This window comes from Gobio gobio, assembly GCF_949357685.1.
Source record: "Gobio gobio genome assembly, chromosome: 25".
Taxonomy (NCBI): domain Eukaryota; kingdom Metazoa; phylum Chordata; class Actinopteri; order Cypriniformes; family Gobionidae; genus Gobio; species Gobio gobio.
The window spans coordinates 21,084,549-21,102,583 of record NC_137121.1 but is presented as its reverse complement, the minus strand read 5'-3'; the positions used below and the strand labels follow the sequence as shown (position 1 = coordinate 21,102,583).

Here is an 18,035-nt window from a genome sequence, read left to right as displayed (position 1 = left end):
TTAACGCAAACCTATTTTAACGGCGTTAATTTTTTTATCGCGAGATTAACGTTCTTTTTGGTCTAACAAACTTTGTAGTTTTTTCACATGCTGTTGCAACAACTAGTAACGTTAGAAAAACTACAACACCACTCCGGGTGTAGCTAGACCGGAAACAAAACATCAGGCACGCTGCGGCTGCCCACACTTGTTTGGGCCATTAAAAGAGTAGACGTGGATGGCAAGCGTGAGATGCCGAAATGAGAAACGTATTAAGCCATGGTTTAACTCAGCGGTCTTCAACTAAAAGTGCTTGTCTTGAGCGCTGCTTTCTGCTCTGATGGTGCGTAGCCTACACACCGGACGCGAATGAAGCGTTTTGCGCGAGTGATTTAAGTCAATGCAAAGACGCAAATAGACATTCTGCGGCGCGAATTAAGCGGCGTGCATGTCGCGTCATTCGCGTCCGGTGTGAGCGCACCATCAGTCTCTTCTTCACTGCATGCTTGACCGCGCGTCTGGGTCTGAACGTAGTAACAGTGAGCATTGCAACGTTAACTGTTTCATAACGTCAAAAGGCTTCGCGGTCCGGATGGACGCATCTCGCGGTCCGGAGTTCACTAGTTGGCGACCCCTGGTTTAACTGCACTATAGGCGGAGTCCTAGTTTACCTTGCATGTGCACTTTGTAATTTTATTTTGTATCACCCTGTTTTGATCCCTTAGAAAGGGCTGTTGAAGGGGCTGTTTGTGCAACAAAGTATTTTTTTCACCCTTTTATTGATGGACAGTGCTACATTGTGTGAGCGATTATTTGCTCCAAGTGTGAATGACTGCTTCAAGTGAGAATGTTGGTGTGAAATCGAACACTACAGTATGCCAATGTTGTTTTCAATAAAACAAACATTTGAACAAAGCAAGCCGATCCACTTTTCTATGTTGATAAGAGCATTAAAATAAGAAAAAATAATGGGACAAAAAGAAATGGGGCATTTAGAATAAATAAAAATGTGCGATTAATTGTGAGTTAACTATGGCATTAATGCGATTAATCGCGATTAAATATTTTAATCGTTTGACAGCACTAATATATATATATATATATATATATATATATTTATATTAATTCATTCAAATAGCAATTATTTGTGGGTACAAATTATTTTTATTTAAACAAAAATAAATAAATACATACAATACATAAATGAGTACAATTTCAATTATATTGCCAGAGCTTACATGCCTAAAAGTTGGTTGTAGACTCATTTTCATGTACATATTTTAATTTATAAAATGGATTGGATAGTGAAGAAAACTCTTTCAAGAGTTTAAAGGATAATCCTAGTTCCATTTGTGTTCAGACTTATTTTATTGACTTTACTATTATTCACAAATGTGTAAAAGAGTAATACTAAATGTAGAGGTGTGTCGAAACCTGACTGGTAGTGTAAATGTCTTTGGAAAGTCATAAAATGCCTCTTTGTTTATACATCCACACTATAGTGTCGATAGAATTGATTTCCTCCAAGTCAGGCTGACAACAACTGTTAATTGCACCACTCTGGGGGATGCAAATACACAATCCATGCATCTTTAAAGAGATTCATCCCCGATGGCATGCATTAAAAAAACAACAATGCGTCCCGAAACACACATTCTCATATATCGTTTACTACCTCTTTTGTTTACTCTCTGTGGCCATATGTGCATTATAAATATTGAGCTGTCACCCTGGCCTAGTGTTTGAGGGGTGGGCTGAAAGTGGGGGGTAGAAACACTCTAGATGCAACTGTCAAATTGATTGACAGTTAAATTAAGGGCTAAAACAAAAGAATCTGTGACTCTCTCAGTGCATTTCATTTGAGATGTCAGATGCTTCAGACCATTGCGCATCAGTGCGCGAACAAGCATTTTCAAGCTGCCGTAAAGTCAAGTCAATTGAGGAGGGATTCGGTTTAAAAAAACTTGATTCATTAAAATAAAAGCTTCTGTATGATGATGTCAGGCAAAAAGAAAAGTAATCTCAGAGGCAGAGCAAGTTATTGTATGATATATTAAGAAAAAAACACTGAAAATAAGACGTACACAGACATTTAGGGTCAGTAAGACTTGAAATGTTTTTGGTTTTTGAAAAAGTCTTTTATTTCTGTGATTCAAAGCTGAATTTTCAGCATCATTACTCCAGTCTTCAGTGTCACATGATCCTTCAGAAATCTTTTTAATATGAGTCTGTAGAAACATTAGGGATGCAATGATATTACAATTCTGACCAATGTCATTCTAAATGCTACAAATACATTTAAGCATCACAACATTATAATGTCCAGCATGAAAAATGAATATTTGCATAAGATAAGATTTAAATATCCAATGTCGTCGATAACAATATACAAACAAAAAAAGTCTGTTAACCGATATGCGCATCCATAATACAACGTCATAATAAAAAACTCAAATCTGTAATATGTTACAGTGACAATTTTAGGCAGGATGGTCCTTACTTTTTTCTACTAATTAACACTGTAGCTGTTTCTATCTTTTATAGTCGGCATGAAGTAGAAGTTGATAGTCTTTTCTTCCCTATTTTTACATATATATCCAACCTGATCTCACGGCAATTCATGCGTATTTTACGAGGTGGCTTGTACGATCTTCACTTGAACGATTTTTGCTTAATCGTACGTATTTGACGAGTTGCCCAATTCGTATGATTTCATACGAATTACCTAACCTGAAACCCCTGCCCCTAAACCTATACCCTTCACTGCGGTTTAGACAAATCGAAAGAATTCATACGAGTAAGGTCGTACATATTTGTACTAATTAGCCACCTCGTACTAATACGTACGAATTAGTCGTGAGATAGTGTTGATATATCGGAGTGAAAACATTTTTTTTGGGTGGGACTTGATTTTGTCCATGGGGAATTGTGGTTTGCTATTGGTCGATCTCATGTGAGTGACAGGTTGTCCCGCCCTCACGCCAGTAAATACATCATCAGAGAAGAGAAGACGCTACAAGAGGGAGGGGAGGTTATTATAAATCAAGATTACGGGAACACATGAGTTAAAAAATAATAATATGCATTGATAAATCATTTATCATAAATACTCATTTGCAATATTTAATTTAAAAAAAATCACCTCTCTAATCAGACCTTAAGATCACCTCCCAAAAATGGCCCTTCTGTGCTCTTCATCCTCGTGTGATACACAAGCAGATAAATCTATCCGTCTGGTGAATGAGATAAAAGAAAGTGGGCTCAGAGTGGGCCAGTGTTATAAGAGTGGACTGAGCTTTCTTTTGGGAGAGCTCGGTGTGACCTACATTCCACAGCCCCCAGTCATAACACTGCAGGGTCATGTGACTACCGCCCTCAGTCAAAACAATAATATGAGGAGCAGCGGCTGAGGCTGGGGGCGGGGCTGCGGGATGCTTGCGTGCAGACGGAGGCTTTGATGTCCTAACTCTTTGCAGGTGCTGAGAGAAGATGGCTGGGTGATAAACTCTCTCTTTACATGGCAACCACAAAAACACAACTGCTTCTTATTTCAGGGCAAAAACTTGCAGACATTGGACAGGAAACATTAAAACGAACAATTTTTGGTATCATGACTCAACAGATTTCCCCATTACAGTGGGTTGATGTAACCTACATGAGCAGCAGGGACCTTACATTTTGGGTTCACCCAAAAATGAAAATGCTGTCACCCTCATGTCCATGTTGTGTGGGACACAACTTTTTGAACAATGTTCACGCAGCTCATTTTAATTAGGTGACATATTTCAGAGGAAAAGAGGATATTCATAAAAACTTTCAGATTATGAAAAAGTCTGTATATGAGGATGGCAGGTGGAGCAAGGTGTTGAAAGATTCATTGGAAATGGCTTGGCTTAGGCTAGGCTCAAGTGTCTTGTATCGTTGGAATCCTTGGCTTGCGATGGACAAAATGCCTCGGATTTGCTCGTCGTTCAGGCGAAATTTCCGGGTATTTTGGCATTTTGTATTTTTTGAAAAGCCTACTTTTGTGAACTAGTCCTAGGTTTTTGGCCCGATTGGAACCAAACCAGTGCAGCAAGATTCTCTGGAGTCTGATTGTCAATAGTAATAAAAAAATTAATAAATTTGTCGATGTATGGTCCCTAAGGGCCGCCAACATGTTTGAAGTGGGAGGACCACTTTAACTAAAATGGCTATAACTCGGGACTCTCTAGGTAAATAGTTATCCAAAAAAATTTGAACTTTGCTACTTACTTACCGAACCGCATCATAGCTCATTACCATAAAATTGAGCTAATTTCAACTCTTCTTGACGCCCAAATCGTCCAAGACCCGCCACGCCGCTCTCGCCGGAGCTCACCGCCGGCTCCCATTGAAAATGAATGACTTCCGGCCACTTTGACACTCTCGCCAGCGGCGGTGTGAACGCACAGTTAGCTGTAGCTGGGTCATTTAGAAAATAGGCGTGGCCAAGTCCACCCAAAAGGCTATGATTCCCAGAGCGAAAACTCGAAATTTCACAAAAATAGATGAGAACATGCAACATATGATTCTAAACAAGCATGCAAACGTTTATGGAGATCGGACCATGGGTGGGGCTATAACTGTTAAAAAACTTTAAATCCATATGTTTCCTATGGTAAATTGCCTGTATTGGCTGTAAATGGTAATTTCCATCTATGATTGAAATGGTAATTGGCTTGCAAAATAAAACATAATTTAGTTTTACACATGTGCTTAAAGGCCTTAAACCGCCTGAACCCCGATAATTGCTGCTCGCAGCTATATTTTCTATTTGAACCTATTGTAGAATTTATTTTTGTGATGGCAAAGCTGAATTTTCAGCATCATTACTCCAGTCTTCAGTGTCACATGACCCTTCAGAAATCATTCTATTGATTGAAAACATCAATAGATGTTGAAATGTTGAAAACAGTTGTACTGCTTAATATTTTTGTGGAAACAGTGACTTGATTTTTTTCCCCAGGATTTTTATATTTGAAATAAGTATTAATTTACTTTTAAATGCGGTATAGTGTATTATTAGGGAAGTAAAAAGTTTTGATTTCATCTTAAACTCAGCCTCAGACGTCATGCCCAAAGACCGTTGGCTGAACGTCTGATGCTTATGGCACACATATCTGGAAACACTTCAGGAGTTTTGAAGTCGTCATCTGATTGGTTGAATTCTACTGGATGTCCGCGAGACGTGTGTGTTGCGTTCTTTAATGGTCCGCCTAGAAACAAATGCTGTAACGCCAAATTACCTCGTGAAAGAAGAAAGCCGTTGTGTTTACAACTGTGACAGTGAGCGCTTACCTGGATCAACTAAATGCTGGATTTGCAAAAGTATGTGAAGTTCGCGGCTCCAGTGTAAACTTGCACAACGTTCTTGAATGAATCATTTATAGATGCACGCCGGTCTGTTATTGCAGGGACATCGACTTTACATTTTCACGCCCCTAAACATGACACGGAACAAAACGAACTGTGAGTCAGTCAAACGTCCTCTTGGGCGGTCCTCGACCAATGAAGGCTGCAAAAGAATCCAGACCTTCTGCCTTCAGTCTGAAGGTCTGGCTATGCAAGACTAATTTCATCTTAACTTCAAGATAAAATGCTCAGCCAATTAATAGTACAAATCAATAACTTGATCAATAAAGTACAAATCAATAACTGCATTACTGTCACGGTTTCACCAGACTCCACCGTCAGCACTGCATAAAAGCACACCTCGCACTCAGTCTTTGGCTGTGTCCGAAAACTTAGGCAGCTGACTCATTGCCTCGCTGCCTTATTAGACAATGGCTTGTAAGGCAGCGTTTTCACATGAAGGCCCCTCACAAAACTGATTTTCGGACAGACTTCTTAGGCAGTGTAACCGTTTAATGACCTACAGCAAAATAGAGAGCGCTTTGGTGAGAACTAAACAAATATTTAATTACTACATTAGAAATGTCTCGCTAGAAATAACATCAGAAGTGGAAAATGTTGGTAAAAAACGTACATTTACACACAAACTGACCAGCAAACGCAACTTTCGGACGCTGTCTTTTTTCCCCAGCTCAACTGTCACAGAATGGAAAGCACAGGATTGTGGGATATCAAAGGCAGCGAAGGATACAAATATGCTGCCTTCAAAAATCGATCAGATGAAGGTATCTCAGGAGACAGGAAGTGAAGCTAACATTAGATTCGGATGTGCCTTGATGCCTTCCTACCTTGAAATGTGTCCTCCGAAGGCAGCATTTTCCAGGTTTCGGACGCAGCCATTGTCTGTTCTCATCTATGGACAATGGAATACTTACCCGCTCAACTTAACGTAGCGATACTTCAGTGTACCCCTTGTGATCTCCCCACTTGGTCCTGTAAGTCAAATTTGTCAGTCATCCTCTACATGCTCATATACTCGATCTTCATGCATGGATCTCCTCTTCACCCTGGTAACACAACAAGGACTTCATTAAAATACTATCAACCATCCAGAACCTGCAATATCGCCATACTCACCTGATTGTCTTTTCTGCACATCTGTTAATAAAAACACCACTGTGGTTTGAAACGAACACCTGTCTCTGAGTGATGTTCCTTGAAAATTAACATTCCATAACAAATATTGGTTTAACGCAAGGCAAGCTGACTAAAGCTTCCTCTTGACATAATTCGCCATCTCAAACATTTCCAAAAGCGATATTTGGATTACATTTGACGGAAAAGTCACAGCTCAACATGTTTCAAGGTCCAAGTGACACCATTTGCATTTTGCTTGTCCTGTGTTTGCCAACTGGCAGTGATCTTCTTTTTTTTTTTTTTTAGGGAAGATGCACTCTCACTAAAAAAACAATGCCTGAATTTTGTAGAAACCAGAAATCTATCTGAACTTGTGCTGACCTCTGATGTGTCAACAGGAAGTATAGGCACAGGCTGACCCTCTATAGGGTTTAATTACATTTATGCTTTAGGCAAAATACGCCATAATGCTGCACTCTAGCATATTGTCTATTTGTTATGCACCCATATGTCGTGATTAGACCATTTTTTCCTAGAATGCTCTAATCCACAGAGATTAAAAACCCTAATTGAATGCTGCCAGCTCACCTGTTTAAAGTGTGTGAGCCTGATTTCTCCATTTTTAAATTTGGTAAAAAATCAGCTCCTTGAATTGTTGTTCTGGTCACAATGTCAGCAAAATCAACAAACATGTGTGTATATATATATATATATATATATATATATATATATGCCCATTATGTGATTAATTTGATTGCCATATGTTAATGCACTGAAACACTTTAATTAAATTGCACTTTTTAATCAATTGACAGCTTTAGTTTCTATAAATAAATAATACAAAAGTTTGTTTCACAATAGACATTTTAAAATTATATATTTAAAAGTATTTGGGAAAGTAATACATTTTTAAAATGCTACATGTCATAATTTTGATTAATTTCAATAATTAACGGTATAATTTAATTGACATCTTTAATTTAATTACATTTTAAACAATTGACAGCTTTAGTTTTTGTAAATAAAATGTATAGAATAATATAATATCTTTAACAAAACGTGTTCCACAATACATATTTCAAAATTATACAGTGAAAAGTATTTTGAGAAAATAGCAGGCAATATACATTTTGTCATTCATTTGAATTAATTTCAATTATTGAAAGGTTAGTTCACCCAAAAATGAAAATTGTGTCATTAATTACTCACCCTCATGTTGTTCCAAACCCGTGAGACCTTCGTTCATCTTCGGAACATAAATTAAGATATTTTTGATGAAATCCGAGAGCCCACTTTCAAGGCCCAGAAAGGTACCTTAATTTTATGAAGCGACAAGAATACTTTTTGTGTGCATAAAACAAACAAAAATAACAACTTTATTCAACAATTTCTTCTCTTCTGTGTCAGTCTCCTATGCTGTTCATGTGGTAAATGCAGTGCAACGCTTCCGGGTTATACGGCAGAATCCCGGCTCATTATTGGCCGACGCTGTTCACGTGTGTACAACGACTCGATGCGTGTGATACTGACGCAGGAGCTGGCCAATCAGTGGCCCATAGTGAGCTGGCGTTCTTACCTAGGCATTAAAGGGTTAGTTCACCCAAAAATGAAAATTCTGTCATTAATTACTCACCCTTATGTCGTTCGAGACCCGTAAGACGTAAAGGCTTCATATAGGCCTCCATTGGCATTCAGTACACTTATACTTCCAAGACCGATAAAAGGCACTTAAAATGTCATTACAAAGTCCATCTCACCACAGTGACTCTACAATAATCTTACGATGCGACGACAATAGTTTTTGTGCGCAAAAAAAAATCAAAATAACACCTTTATCCAGCTTGTTATTGCCTTCCGCGTGTGCCTCCACGACGCATGCGCGAGAATATGACGTAGCGCCGGGGTTCGGGAATCCATGAAATGTACACTCTAACCCCATTTTGAGCACTACGCCGAGACCTAAAGCACGATCAATGTAGAATCCAACAGCTGAGATACGCGCATCTTCCTCTGATTGTAAACAAATCACTTCTGGGTCATCTGTCCGAACGCCGGATCTGCGTCATATTCTCGCGCATGCGTCGTGGAGGCACACACGGAAGGCAGTAACAAGTTGGATAAAGGTATTATTTTGATTTTTTTTGCGCACAAAAACTATTGTCGTCGCATCGTAAGATTATTGTAGAGTCACTGTGGTGAGATGGACTTTGTAACGATGTTTTGAGTGCCTTTTATCCGTCTTGGGAGTATAAGTGTACTGAATGCCAATGGAGGCCTATATGAAGCCTTTCTCAGCCATCAGCTTTCAACAAAAATATCTTCATTTGTGTTCCGAATATGAACGGAGGTCTTACGGGTCTCGAACGACATGAGGGTGAGTAATTAATGACAGAATTTTCATTTTTGGGTGAACTAACCCTTTAAGGTTGAACAACTGTAGTCACATGGACTATTTTAACGATGTATTTACTACCTTTCTGGGCCCTGAAAGTGGTGTTTACGTTGCTGCCTATGTGGGGTCAGAAAACTCAGATTTCATCAAAAATACTTAAATTTGTGTTCCAAAGAAGAACAGAGATAGCCTAGAAATCTAGACGCACCCTAGCGGCAGCAAATCTAATTTGCAGCCAGGGTCGTTGAGCAACTCTCCGTTGGCTTGCGAGCTGGAAAAACCAAACTCTGGGCAGGCCAATCACATCATGTATAGAGTCGGTGGGCGGGCTTAACATAATGACGGCAGAGTTGCCGCGGTTCCGTGTGCTACTTGTAAACAAAGAAGCTAGCGAACAGCGGTCTTTGGCCGCGACTCTAGAAGACTTGGAGTTAAGCTTTTCTTTGAGGAAAGAACAAAGAACGGCACTGAAGTCATTCTTAAGAAAGGAAGATGTGTTCGGAGTTTTGCTGACCGGATACGGCCAAAGTTTAATCTATCAACTAGCTACGCTTCACATTTTTCGTTACTCTGGTTGGTTGTAGCGCTATCCTATCGCGTGCAGAGGGAATTTGAAAGACAACCGTTTATCCCACCCCTTGGATTGAGCCCTGCCAATGGTGTGTTCCCAGACCCAACATCTTGATGTGGGTCTGGCTTGTCAGGCTAGAACAAAGATCCAACGGGTTTGAAACAACATGAGGGTGAGTAAATAATGACAGAAATTTCATTTTTGTGTGAACTAACTCTTTAAGTTAATTCATTGATACATAAATCAATGTTTTAATTGATTGAAAGGCCTAAGGGTGTTTCACACTGCATGTAACCCCGGGTTATCATCGTTCTAAACACCGCTTTTAACCCTGGCTAAAGGAAAGTTTCACACTTGCGGAGTTAGCACAGCCTTTTACCTGGGGTTATGAAACCCTGCTTTTGCCGAGTCAACCCCGCATTGTGGTGTCAAATGTGAACAGTGTTAAAACGATGCAGTGTTAGAATGTCTATGCTTAGCAACCGGCAACCAATAGCGCACCTCATATTCACGTGCGTGCTTTGGACAGTCACAGAAACTCTACATATTGTAGAAACGAGATATATCTAACTGCAGAACCACATGCAATACACGCCACAGCAGTCTGAGGACAGCAGCTTAGGGTGAAGTTAGGGTGCCGTTGACGATCGCCTGTCCCGCCCCAACCACACTATAACTATAAGCTCTACCTTAACGAATGTCCAACCCCACCACTAAACCTACCCTTAATTATGTTATAAGCTCCACCCCAACACCGTTCTGAGACTGCTGTCCTCACATTGCTGTGACATATGGCTCTGCAGTTGCAATCGGTTCTGCAGTATAAACTGTAGTTTCAGTGTTTGAGGGGGAAAATGCCAAATGGTTAGAAAACACGACAGGTCCAGTGGACCTTTAAAGTCCGAAAAGTTCATTCAGGATGAATTCTGTACAGTCAGCAATGGATAATATGAGAATGCCAGAGCCTTTATGTGAACATATCTCGTGCGATGTTCATGCAGTCAGTGACGCTGACACCGCAAATATGCAAATAAGAACGTTACCATATTTGAACATTTAGGGATGTTCAGTGTGAAACAGAAGTTTATGAATACCCAGGATTAATCCTTAACCCTGGGTAAATTATGAGCAATGTGAAACGTGAATCAAAATAACCCAAGATTATGTTTATTTGGGGTTTAGAACGACCCAGGACTAACCATTTCAAGTGTGAAAGCCCTCTAGTGTCTTTAACAAATAACACAAAGTGTCTTACGATAGGTCTGCATAATTTCAAAATTATATAGCCAAAAGTATTTTGGAAAGAAATTCCATTTAAAAATATATATATTTTGTTTAATTTTAATAATTCATTGAATCAGTTAATCGACACATAATTGAATTGCATGTTTGGATCAGTTGACAGCTCTAAATAAATTGTCCAACAATATTTCAATTATGTAAAAAAAACGCATTTTCAGGTTTTGAACAATAATAATAAGTGATTATATTTTTCATATCTTTGAATATACTTTGGATTGGACCATATGTTCCAGCCCAGTGAAAAGGTAAGTGATTGTATAACCCTGCCCTCCAGATAACCTCTGAAGAGGATTCGGAACTGTGCACTATAAGCCCCTCTTGTCAGCGCAAAACAGTGGGGGTCTTTGTGATCAGTCCGATTAGATGTGTAAAGCTGCATAAAGCCACTTTTGCTACAGGTTATCACATTTTCTTCTGGAATACGTCAGACAGAGGTCATTATGACAGAACAGCGGCCAACAGTGAGGTTGGGAGATTTGCCATTTCTACTTTACATTGAATTTACTATAATAGGAATAATGAAGTGTCAATGTGTACTCACCAACTAAATCACACATTGGGGTCTGTAGAAGCTTTTTGTTCATTTGGACACATGTGCTTTGCCCTTATATCAGGTGATTGCTGAAAACCTTGAGGGATTTCCCTCCTGATTGCTCCAGTGTGTCTCATAAAAGCTTCCCAAAGCCTTGAAGTCCTTCTGAGGTATGACCTAATGAATCTGGCATGAGATGAAAGTGAGAATAGGTTCTTTTTCTGGGAAGGTAGGAGAAGAATGACATGTAATAAGAGAATGAATGTCACATATTCACTGTCAGATGTAAGATGTTCGGTTATGGCTCATTACGTTTTATTCTCAGAAACCATTTGTAGCAATTTACATAAAGTGCAGTCAAAAGTTATGTGTAATTGCACGTTTTATTCATCTCGGTCTGAGATATAGTTATTATTTTTTAGCCGTTTTATGTAAAGGCTAAGCATCGATTTGACTCCAGTTTGATATCAGTGTCTAATGGGTCTGGGGTGCACAGCTGTTTGCAGAGCACGTCTTATCATATGAATTTTCATAACGTCGTTCATCCTCTATCACAGCAGGGGATCACTGTTTACCTTGTCTCCCTGTCTTTGAGACATCCTGTCTGCCTAGTTCCATCAGCCTCTTTCCAAATTACCTCCTTAGATGAGAGAGATGATGAGGATTGATCTGGACAAAGAGATAATCCCAGAAAATAAATCTGAAAAGCTTCAGTCATATGCTTGATATAAGAATCTACCCGATTATTTTATGTAGACTCTCGTATAATCGTACACTCTATATTGAATACTACTTTATGACATTACACCATGCAGTTAGCCTACATGATCGGTTACTGAATAATAGAACTAAAACTATTTGATATATACAACAGAGTCTACTTTGTGGCTTTCAATGACCCCACCAGATATATGTACAGCTGAACTATATGACTTATTTGCATTGCATATAAATCAACAACAGTACACAGATTAGTAATATAATTAATTAACAGGGATATAGGGTGAATATAGTTTGATTGATTGGGTTCCAATCAACCCAAATTCACTATTAACACACACTTAGGGCTTCACACACAAGGACAGATGGATGGATGGATGGATATAGACAGACAGACAGACAGACAGACAGACAGACAGACAGACAGACAGACAGACAGACAGACAGACAGACAGACAGAGATATATAGACAGACAGACAGATATAGATATATAGACAGATAGATAGACAGACAGACAGATAGAGACAGACAGATAGATAGATAGAGATATATAGACAGACAGACGATGAGATAGATAGATAGATAGATAGATAGATAGATAGATAGATAGATAGATAGATAGATAGATAGATAGATAGATAGATAGATAGATAGATAGATAGATAGATAGATAGATAGATAGATAGATAGATAGATAGACAGACAGATAGATAGTCAGACAGACAGACAGATAGATAGAGACAGACAGATAGATAGAGATATATAGACAGACAGACAGATAGAGATATATAGACAGACAGACAATGAGATATAGATAGATAGATAGATAGATAGATAGACAGACAGACAGACAGACAGACAGACAGACAGACAGACAGACAGACAGACAGACAGACAGACAGACAGACAGACAGACAGACAGACAGACAGACAGACATGCTAAAAACACATCATTATTATTCTATTAAACATTATCATTATTTGACAGGCACAACCCAGCAATATTACTCCAATTAGTCACTGTGCGATTTTATAAACTGTGCAACGTGGTTGGTCTTGTTATATAGCCTAAGCGCAAAGCTCTCAGACGAGGTATCCATGCGCGTCTCGCACTATTCAACAGCGCACTATTTACAACTGCTGATGAAATGTCATACATTTATAGTGTCTTTCTAGATTTTACCACTTAGCATTTTTGCCCCTTATGGAACGCTAAAGAATTTTGAGGAACGCGTTTGTTTTTTATTTGAGCGTATTGAGTGTATCCGTGGCGTAGGGATCTGTTCGCCCAAACACGAGAATTAAGAGTTAATACGGTCTCCCCGCTCTCACACACACAGACACATCAACTGAGCTCGCCGACCAGACTCAAAAGCGCAAACGTGTGCAGTTCTCTCTCACTATGGGAGCGCGGGGACATTTGTGAATAATTACCGGAGTTTGACACCTTTGTAGAAGAGGATTCGGAATCGTTTTGCGAGCATTTGTGGGATTTTCTAGCGGAGTCCCACTACTAAATACCATTTTTGTAGGGAATTCGGTGTTTACTGTGAAGGACGGAGTGCCGGTGTTTTCCGGTCCTACGCACAGTTACGCATCTTAAGGACTAAGAATCGTTTTGAGAAGACAACGAAAAATGTTACTTTCCAAGTTTGGATCTTTTTCCCATATTTGCAACACAACCAACATCGACCACTTACCGGTGAAAATTCAACTTCAAGCAGGTATGTGTCGTTCTCCAAATTCATAACAATAAAAAAATTTTTATTTAACAGTGTGTCTTTATTCTATTATTTACTCCTTATTTTCCATACGCGACGTATCTATCTGCTTAATCGGCACGCGCCTGTCCGTGACCTGAGTATGGAGCCATTTTGTTGCCAACCGTGCGTTATACACACTCGCTTTACATCACATTCTTATATTAACGCTGTTTATTCACATTCATTTTACAGCAAAGAGCGAAAGGGAGCCGTTTGAGAAGGTTTATCATGTGGGTTCTGTGCTGGGAAGCGGCGGGTTTGGGACGGTGTACGCCGGTACTCGGATCTCAGACGCGTTGCCGGTAAGCGTTGGCTTTGTTTTGGTGGCAGCACATGGCCGCGTTTGGCGCCACAGCCACACACTCATATGTGCGTTTTCTATTTTTTGTCTCTAGGTTGCGGTAAAACACGTCGCCAAGGAGAGAGTGACCGAATGGGGTACAATTGTAAGTAAACTAGCATTTGATTTATTTTCGTTTTATTATTAACTTCTTAAATGCTAATGCATGCGTTTTTGTATTCCAGAACGGGTCGCTGGTTCCACTCGAGATCGTTTTGTTGAAGAAAGTGGGAAGTACGTTTCAGGGGATCATTAAACTCATAGATTGGTATGAGAGACCCGACGGCTGGTTGATTATAATGGAGAGGCCGGAGATGGTGAAGGATTTATTCGACTACATCACGGAGAAAGGCGCGCTGGATGAGGACACCGCCCGGGGCTTCTTCAGGCAGGTTTTGGAGGCGGTTCGGCACTGCTACAGCTGCGGGGTGGTTCACCGGGATATCAAAGACGAGAACCTCCTGGTGGATTTACGCACGGGAGATCTGAAGCTCATTGACTTCGGCTCCGGGGCCATCCTCAAGGACACCGTCTACACCGACTTTGATGGTGCGTCCTTGACTCTTTCCCATCCTCCTTTGCACCTGCGTCGCGTAACAAAATGCGTTGTCAAATCCTGATGATGATGATGATAATAATGATTTCACTTAATATTCAGCATTAGATTTAAAGAGAACTTTTGGGGGGGAAAACGGCTTTGGTTTAATCTGGATTTTATTAGGTTTTATGCCAATTTTTTTCTTAAGCCAGTTCAGACTATCTTAGATACTAGCTTTTTCCCAAACAAATTTTTATGCGAAAGACTTGACGACATTACACTTTTAATCTTTTTACAACACAGAAAGTTTATATAGAAAAATAAATTGTATAAATGTTTGTTTGTGGAGAGAATGTTTTATTCAGTATGATCCACACAGGTTGATTTATGACCATAATCACCTATACATTATTTTTATGTTACTTGATGGTATAATTTATTCAAACTCTTTTTTTTTTTTTTTGCACTTTAATCTGAGTTAAAATGTTAAATATGAGCTAAGTTGGTGGGATCAGCTGTTACTGCGTAGCATCTGTTTGTTGTGAAACCTGAGTTGCGGGACCACGTGATCCCTTCACGGATCCCTGTTTTTGTTTGGTATCCAAGCGACTCCTGGTCTTTGGGGGCCTGTCACACCACCCCTAGTGAAGGTGCTTTTGTTGGGGGAAGTGACTCACGCGGAAAACACAGGGAGTTGCCAATAGCTTGAGAATGTTTGTACCTGAAAGTGTCCTTTTTAGATCGCCCTCCTGTTTCAGCTTGCTTGTATTTTTGGAACGAGCCGTTCTCCGGGCTCACAGCGAGACTGGAGGAGGGAGGAGCATTTGTGCAAACGCCAGACCGCTGGCGCCCCCTTTGCTTGAGTCAGCTGACTAGAGTGGCTCATTATACAGTGCTGCAGTGTAATCAAAATCGGTGCTTTTAAGCCAAAAAAGGCGATTATAAAATGAGCCAAAAATCTCCATCCAAACCGAATCTGTTTTGTTTTTGCAGGCACGCGAGTGTACAGCCCCCCCGAGTGGATTCGTTACCACAGGTACCACGGACGCTCGGCAACCGTGTGGTCCCTCGGCGTCCTACTGTACGACATGGTGTGCGGCGACATCCCGTTTGAGCACGACGAGGAGATCCTGAGGGGACGGCTCTTTTTCAGGAGAAGAATCTCTCCAGGTATGTTCTAAACCAGTCTGATCTTTCGGTTTTAAACCCTTTTGCAGATGTGAAGTTTAACCTTGCTGCTTTTTTCCGTCCATCAGGGTGTCAGCAGCTCATCAAATGGTGCCTCTGCTTGAGACCTTCAGATCGACCCACTTTGGAGCAGATATTTGAGCATCAGTGGATGCGGACGGAAGAAAGCCCGACAGCAGAAAGCGTCGACATCACACTTCACTCTATCAGCACAGAATCGGGCAAAGACAGCCTTTGACGGATGAGGGAAGCCGATTGAACAGACTCAGACCTTTTTGCCCTTGTTCCCAGTCTGTTGGTTATCAGGACTTCTATTTATGTTACATTAAATGTCTTCTTTTTTTTTTTTTTTTTTTTTTTTTCTTGCTAAGGGTGAGTTGTTACCCGTAGGGATTGCGTGAGCAGCAATGCTAGTGATCCTTTGATCTTACTGGTTGCTCTTATAGAGCTTGGACATTATTTTCCTTTTAGACTATCTTTTTAGTTTTCGGTGCCTTTTTTGGAAAGCTGCTTTTATGGGATTCAAGTCACGACAGACGCCAGGTGGATTTTCATGGATTTTAGGGGAACTCCCTGGATTCATGGGAACCTTCAAAGACTGTATCTAGTTATGTGGTGGGTCTCCCTTGCCCTCTAGTGGTCGAATACTTGAAGTACACACTTACTACTCTCTTTACACTCTCTCTGCTGCTCTGCCATTCATATACAATATTTCGATGGTTTTCCCTTCTGTTGTTGTTTTCTGAATGTCTTCCACTACATCTCTGTTGACGTCACTTTTTAGACTTTGCTTAGCAGAGACTTGAGTGATGTGCACAATCAATGCAATATTCATGGACTTGTCTTTCCTTATTTCATTTTTTTACAATTTTTTTTTTTTTAAATACAAGTATTTGTATTGTATTTATGTACATTATCTTCCATGTATCTTATTTATTCATGCAATACAAACATTCCACATTCAGTGGCTATTTATTTATTTATTCATTTTATACCATCTGCAAAAAGTAAATTGAAATTGTTAAATGTAAAGAGTTCCCTGGGCTTATCTTTAGTTTAACCTAAAGGATCATAGACACGCTAAAGCTTATCTAATACTGATACAAATATAAGATTGAGATGTTTAGTGATGCCATTTTCTGATGTAGTGTAAAATTTAGAATCAGTTTTTTTTTTCTCCATGTGAAGTGGAAGTAAAAATGTGTTTTAGTCCTTCCACTGTGACAGTGTGGATTTTTTTTTTTTTTTTTTTTTTTAACTGGTGAAACATTTATTTTTTTATATTGGACACAATAAATTCCTTTCATATGTAACATGTTTGTGTCTGTTTGCTCCTTATATTTACATAAGTGAGGTGTGTGTGTGTGTGTGTGTGCTGCATAAACCTGCTTAGTGTGGTTCCAGATAAAAAACCTGATCCAGTATTCCTCAAAATGAATAAAACCAGTGAAATGCAAACTATTGCACAAACCTCAATAATTCAAATGTTAAATAATACAATTTATGTATTTAATCTCAACCAATGTCTTTACTGTTGACCTTCGATGATCCCATTCAACTATACTAATAAGAAAAAATGACTTTAGTTAAACATATTTGGCTTTCCTTTTTTTATTGCTGAAGAAAGAGAAACTTTCTTCTGAATCATTTCGTTTTTGGTGTGAAAAGGGCCTTGACATTTGCCAATAACGTAGTTATTATTATTATTATTTAAAAAAAAACAACCAATGATGTCCCACCACAGACGATTGAGTTATACATTGTGTGAAAATGCTGCCCCCTATAGGTTTAGGGCGTTAAATTTAACCTTGGACTGAAATCAATAGAACAATTCCTGGCAGCATACATCATTCAGTAAAATAATAAGAAAAGTAAAAGGTCAAATGGTCTTGCAATTCAATAATTCAGTTTAGTCCCTTCCCATATTTTGATTTTGAACTTGAGTAAGTAAGTAGATATACAAATTGTGTATCTGACTCACCCTTTCCACGAAATGTCCAACATCCTGATGAATAGTTAACATTACCCACGTTAGTCAACAGAGTATGCAAAGGAGATGATGACACACTGGCGGTAAAGCATTAGCCTACTGTCAGAAAGCTGAGTAAGATTTTAATGATTCGTTATGTAATGCATGATTCAGATGTATAATCACCTGAGATTAAGTTAAGTTGTAGCTACCTACTGCTTCTAAGGTTT

The 18,035-nt window shown here is 39.4% G+C and overlaps 1 protein-coding gene across 1 annotated transcript; it reads left to right on the top strand.

Annotated features, from left to right (window-relative positions):
* Positions 1-13,339: 13,339 nt before the first annotated feature.
* pim3 (Pim-3 proto-oncogene, serine/threonine kinase) lies at positions 13,340-17,147 on the top strand. The gene is made up of 6 exons (XM_079809365.1): positions 13,340-13,731; positions 13,963-14,072; positions 14,166-14,216; positions 14,296-14,659; positions 15,642-15,818; positions 15,905-17,147. Exons 1-6 carry the CDS (start codon positions 13,644-13,646, stop codon positions 16,072-16,074), a joined length of 960 nt encoding a protein of 319 aa, XP_079665491.1. The 5' UTR covers positions 13,340-13,643; the 3' UTR covers positions 16,075-17,147.
* Positions 17,148-18,035: the final 888 nt, after the last annotated feature.